The following is a 6,124-nucleotide window of genomic DNA, read 5'->3' as shown; positions in this document are numbered from 1 at the left end:
TCTCCTAAAGCCCCTCCTCTTACACGGTTTTGAGAAGGCAAATGCTATCATTGTTTTTTTCAATAATTTTACCTAATAATATACTAAGTGTAGTGTATTGTTTTCATTCTAATTGATCATCCAAAAATTAGTTTTCTAGAGAGATAAAAAGCTCTCTATTTCTCCCTCCATAAAACCGAAATATATAAGTGTTTTATAAAAGTTTTTGGTTCAATTTTCTACCTTGATTAATATTATACTAGTATTTGTAATATTAATCAAATTAAGAGGAGCCTTGGGTATAAAGCTTAGGGAGAGATCTTATACTTAGATCTTGTTCATCCATAAGGGAAAGCTCAAGAACAAGAGAGAAAGGTGATCTCTCTTGTGCCCAATATAACCGAAATCTTCAATGTAAGGACTTGATTTCTCCTCTATTATATTATTTGTTTGCATGCATAAAATCCGTTTTAATTTTATGACAAATTATTTAGACATATATGAGTATGTTAATATGTATATGAATCTACATTTCCTTCAACTTCCACGTTTCACCTTCCTTTTGGTGAGGTGGGTGTCACTCTGGAGGATTACGGCATGATTTCTGGTCTGCCGTGTGGGACCGAGGAGATGGTGTGGCCGGAGACTGCTATGAGGGCGGACTCGGCCGAGGCGAGGAGATTGATCGGCTGGAACTTGTCGCCGAAAGCTGTTGCAGTGCCGGGTTTGGTACCCAGTACTTACGTTCGAGACTACTTTGCGGGGAAGACCCCGGCGCTGGTGACAATCGATGGGAGGGAGACAACTCCTCCTCCTTGTACAGCTGAGCAGAGGGCTCGTCTGTGGCTTTGGTGGTTCCTGTCTTCGATTTACCTTGGAGACAAGGGCGAGAGGCTATCGACGAAGCTCCTTCCCTTTCTTTCTGACCTGAGTTCCCTAGGGCGTTGGGACTGGGTCACTGTTGGTTTTGCGGTCCTCATCCACTTCATGAGGGCCATGGTTCATCCAGAGTTGATGGAGAAGGGACTTCTCCTGGCGCTGTCGGACCTGGGCTGCTGTTGGAGGTATGAACCTTCCTTTAGACCAAAGTAAATTCCTTTCTTTATCAAATCACGAAAGATCGTCATTGATTATTCTGTTTTACAGGCGTGGGTGTACTCTTACTTCCCGAGTCTCGCGCCCAAGAGGACGGAACCGTTGGAGAGGGCCTATCCCGTGGTGAGGGATTGGGTCATGTGCCGGACGAAGAGCAAGCGTTCTTCTCACAATGTCTACCGGCGGGACGTGAACGCTCTTCAGCTGAGCAGCGTGAGTATCCCATTTGTATTCATTTACTCTTCTTATACTTTGCTTTTAATTGATCATGGGAATGATCTTTGCCTTTATATTGTCGCCGTGGGTGCCCAGACCTTGGGCGGAGTACGCAGGAGCGCCTCCTTTTGTCGCTGAGGTCCTTCGTCCTAGGAGCCCGAGTCGGCTGCTGTTGAGGACGTCGATGGGTCCTGTGTGGTACTTGGGCGAGCGGTTGGCTCGTCAGTGCTCTCGGGACGCGTTGACGGTTCCCGTCGATCCTCCCAGGACGATGTTTAGGGAGCCTTCTGAGGCTGAGAGGGAGGCGGACTTGGCTGGTGCCAGTGGCGACGACCTTCTTTTGCCTGGCGAGGACTACTCGGCGTTCCTTTACGGGAGGTTGGCGTACTGGCCGGTAGTGGTGAGTATCTTTTTACTTTTGCTTGGTTTGATTTTGAGAATTGCGACGAAAGATCATCGATTAACGAGAGCTATTTGTCTTTGCAGGAGGTTGAGGCGGCGGGCATCGAGCCCCCAGAGTACCCCGAGACCCTAGAGTACACTGACGCGACTGGGAGGACGACGATCTCCGAGTTGCGTGACTTTGACGTAGCTGTGACGGATGCTGGCTTAGATGACTGGCAGCATCTGATTCGGAGGGTAAGCCTCCGACTTGTATGACTTTTGTGTAAGAAACCATTTGATTGAGTTCGCTCAATTTGCTGAGAATTTCGTTTGATAATGCAGGTCGCACCGTCCCGGTTCGTGGCACTATGGAGGGTGGCCAACCGGCTGCGAGCTACTGCCATCGAGGCACTCGTCGGTGGTCGAGGTCGTCAGGTATGAACCTTATTTGATTTATTTTTTTTTGGTTTTGATTTTCGATCTTGCTTGAATTGATTGACATGAGCCAATTTGTTGCTGTTTACAGGGTGACCGCGAGCTGGAGCGAGAGTTGACCCAGTCTCGGGAGGAGACGGCTCGCTTGTTAAGGGAGCTCGAGGTTCGGGACGCCGAGATCGCCGTTCTGGTGGCGAGAGTTGCCGAGTTGGAGGGCGCCCAGCAGTAGTTTTGTGTAGTTTTGTAGACTTGTACATTTTGGACATTTGATTTTGAAACATTTTTGGACTCTGTTTGGGGCGCAAGCCCCCAGTTTGCTTGTACATTTGTATATACGATGGCCCGAGTGCCTTTGCTGCTGGGTTGTGTTGCTTGTACCTGCAGGTTAGTTCTTGAACAGGTTTGGTAGACAACGGTTTATGCCGTCATGCTGCCGAAATTTACATGGAAATTGCGCAAAACATACATTTTATATACATAAGGCCTTTAATCAGCGCAAAATGAGACTCAAAAGAGCACGAGGAAAAGCAAAAATTTGCCGGAAATGACCGGACGGTAGGGAGGGTTACCCCCTAAAAAAAAAGAAAAAAGAAATCTGTAAGTTAGAGATGTGGAAATGAAATTAAGAAAATAAAAATAATGATAAAAAAAAAGGTAAATGAATTATAATGGAAATTATGTCCTAAGATGAGGAATTGGAATTATTATTTTTTTTTAAAAATGAAAATGAAATGTATTTCCTAAAATGAAAATGTGCACATGTGGTAAAATGGCGAATTGTCGATGTCGTCTCGAAATGCGTGCCCGCGAAAATAGGAAACTTGAAACATGGTAAACTGTTCGTATTTACCAAAATAAAATCCCGTAGGAATAGGAAATTATTCGTTATAGAATTAGGAAAGATCCAAACGCGGAAATCACAGAAGTGAGACTGGGGAAGAGGCGCAGCATGAACTGCGTCCCTCTGAAGAGGCGCAGCGAGTGCTGCGCCTATTCCCAAGCTTGTCCGTTCTGGCGGATTTTTGGAAACAGCAATTAGTATAAATAGAAGCGTCGACGAGGCGTTAATTCACACAAATCTTCCGTCTCCTCCTCGTCTATTCACATAAAATTTTCAAAATAAATCTTCAAGAGAAAATTGTCATTATGAATACTTTGGAGATACGCTTGAAGGAATGGACCAACGAGTTTTCGAATATGGAGAAGCACGACATGGGTGCTTATAACCTTGGGTCTTTATTGAGTTTGAAACTCATTAAGGTAGTAAAACCGTTCTTGGATGCTTGCCTTGACTATTGGGACCCGAATTATCATGTTTTCGCGTTCTCGGGAGGTGATATTTGCCCGTTTCCTGAAGAAATTGCTGCTATTGGTGGGTGGGACCCCGAACATTTACCTGCCATTCCTTCCACTTCACAAGGGTACAAGAGCAAATTCAGAGACTTGCTTGGACTGACTAGACTTGAGGTGGATCGCTTAGTTACCCCGAAAGGCGTGAGAATGTTGGACTTTGTAGACCGATTCATTAACAGGGCCGACCCTACTGTTTCCCATGTTGCCAGGAGGAGGGCATTTGGCTTTTGTTTGCTGCACGTGTATGTCTTCCAAGGACACGTTGATGAAGATTTGAGAGGTGATCCCCGCCTTTTGGGTCTTATTGAGCAAATGGAGTCGCAGAGCCCACTTGTTTATGCTTAGGGAGATCATTTTGGGTTTGGATAATAGGAAATCCAACCGCGATCTGCCGTTCCTGGGGAGTCCCGTCATTTTGCAGGTAAAAGACATCATCTTTTCTTTTTTTTTTTTTTTTTTTTTTTTTTTTTTTTTTTTTTTTTTTTTTTTTTTTTTTTTTTTCGTTGTTGTCTAATACCTGCTCTTGGTAGGTTTGGCTTATGGAACGGCTTCGATTGATCGAGCCCCCAGTTCATGCACTTTCCTATCATGCTCGTTCGATTGCGATGAGGACGCGGTTGTACATGGTGGACTTCACCCGGGTCTGTGACTATTGGAAGAACAAGCTGAAGAATGATGATGGTCCGTTGATTAGGTGGGTCGTACCGTGGTGGCACCTCAAGTCTGTCACTGGAGTATCTTCTTTGGATCCCACTAGGTCCGTGCGCATTCCGGGATTGGAGTTTATGGTATGCATCTTTCCGGAAAGATTGATGAGGCAAGTTGGGTTGAAGCAGATGATCCCTAGGCTTGATACCGTCCCGCAGACTGCTATGGCGCTTACTACGAGAGTCAAGAGAGTGGGCCATTAAATGGGCCCAAAGAAACATGTGGTTCTTGAGCTTCTCCGCCAATGCTTTGTGGGTGTCGGATTCTTATCTGAGGTGGAGAAAGGCTGCAACTCCGGAAGAGCGCGAGAGACTGAGGAAACGTGAGCCTGTTGATTACAAGGTGCGCGAGGGAGAGAAAGAGAAGGAGAAGCATCTGACAGAGGGAGAAGAAGAAGCCGGGTTTCAGGTCATTCATCCTTCAAAGAAATCAAAGACTACTCCTGTCGCAGAGCTGGTGGTTGGCAAGAACGGAAGAGTCAGACCTCGAGAAAGACCGTTGGTGATTAGGTCTGAAGTGGTGCAAGAGCGCCCAGCTCGAGGTGGTGACGGGAAATATGACAAGAATGACAAGGGCAAGGGGAAGATGGAGGAATAACCCGAGTCTTTATTTATTATTTGATTATTATTATTATTGTTGTTGTAATAAAAAGGAGGGATTTTTAGAATCCTAGCCTATTCTATTTTTATTATGTAACGTACTACTTATATTAGAAAGTGAATGAAATAAAAAAGGTTAAATGGTTATGAAACCGTTGAGATTTTCCACTTATTATTCTTGTCGAATTTCAAATGCCATGCAAATGTCCTTCTATTTACATTTTTGGATATAATGGATTGAATCCCGTGAAGGATTGCCTACGTATTCACTTAAAAAGCGAAATCAAACCCTTGCGCGTAGTTCGAGTAAATGTAAAAGAATAATTGTTCGAAGCAAGAGCTTGTAATGAACATAGAAAATAAGCATGGGCTTTTGCTTACTCTGGAGGTGCGAATTTAGTTTATTTGATGATATGAGGATGACAAACTTGTCAAAATGCAAGAGCACAGTGACATTTAGCTTATTTCAGCTTGGCCAGGGGCCGTTTATTTAGTGCCACAAGAGCGACACATGGATTTACGCGAGGCGCGTTTTTGTCTTATTCTAGGCATAGTACCGTTTCAATTGGTCGAGGTTTGTGGGGTTAGAAAATTCATTCCCATCTAGGTCTGTGATTCTAACCGCACCCCCTGGGAGTATGGATTTGACTAGAAATGGTCCGGCCCAATTAGGTTTGAATTTTCCCCTTGGGTCGACAGGTAAAAGAGCTCTAACCGATTTGAGTACTAAGTCTCCTTCTTTGATGTTTCTTGGCCTAACCCTTTTGTTGAAAGCTCGTTTGATGCGGGCTTGATATGTTTGGACATTATGTAAGGCGCGTAGCCTACGCTCATCCAGGAGGATGAGTTCTTCATACCTATCCTTCTTCCAATCGGCCTCCGGGATTTGACTTTCTAGTAGAATACGCAAGGATGGTATCTCTAGCTCGACTGGTTGTACAGCTTCCATGCCGTAGGTCAAATAGAAAGGAGTAGCCCTAGTGGGCGTTCTAACAGATGTACGGTACCCCCATAAGGCGAAAGGTATCTTGCTTGGCCAATCTCTGTAGTTGTCGATCATTTTCTTGAGAATCGTGACAACATTCTTATTTGCCGCTTCTACCGCGCCGTTAGTCTGTGGTCTATAGGGCGAAGAGTGGTGATGCTTAATCTTGTATTTGGCTAGCAATTGCTCGGTTTCGGCTTGGAAGTGTGACCCATTATCGCTAATGATCTCATGTGGGCAACCATATCGACAGATGATGTTGTTTTGTATGAATTTTGCCACATTTTTAGCCGTAAGACCCGTGTAGGAAGCCGCTTCTACCCATTTGGTGAAATAGTCAATCGCCACTAGAATGAAACAGTGACCTCCT

The 6,124-nt window shown here is 44.9% G+C and overlaps 1 protein-coding gene across 1 annotated transcript; it reads left to right on the top strand.

Moving 5' to 3' along the window:
- Nucleotides 1-1,448: 1,448 nt before the first annotated feature.
- Nucleotides 1,449-2,399, top strand: LOC141598284 (uncharacterized). Its single transcript, XM_074418101.1, has 4 exons — nucleotides 1,449-1,690; nucleotides 1,777-1,929; nucleotides 2,017-2,109; nucleotides 2,201-2,399. The coding sequence occupies exons 1-4, from the start codon at nucleotides 1,475-1,477 to the stop codon at nucleotides 2,336-2,338; spliced, it is 600 nt and encodes a 199-aa protein (XP_074274202.1). The 5' UTR covers nucleotides 1,449-1,474; the 3' UTR covers nucleotides 2,339-2,399.
- The last annotated feature ends 3,725 nt before the right edge of the window (nucleotides 2,400-6,124 follow it).

The sequence above is a fragment of the Silene latifolia genome, chromosome 9 (assembly GCF_048544455.1).
Source record: "Silene latifolia isolate original U9 population chromosome 9, ASM4854445v1, whole genome shotgun sequence".
NCBI classification, from domain to species: Eukaryota; Viridiplantae; Streptophyta; class Magnoliopsida; order Caryophyllales; family Caryophyllaceae; genus Silene; species Silene latifolia.
Note: the sequence above shows the minus strand (reverse complement) of the source record. Positions and strands in the feature narration are given on the sequence as shown.

Bases quoted from the DNA above. Each gene is read 5' to 3' on its own strand.
- LOC141598284 (XM_074418101.1), top strand. From the start codon at position 1,475: ATGGGTCCTGTGTGGTACTTGGGCGAGCGGTTGGCTCGTCAGTGCTCT. The intron at 1,691-1,776 runs GTGAGTATCTTT...TTGTCTTTGCAG, and splicing joins TGGCGTACTGGCCGGTAGTG to GAGGTTGAGGCGGCGGGCAT. The intron at 2,110-2,200 runs GTATGAACCTTA...TGCTGTTTACAG, and splicing joins TCGGTGGTCGAGGTCGTCAG to GGTGACCGCGAGCTGGAGCG.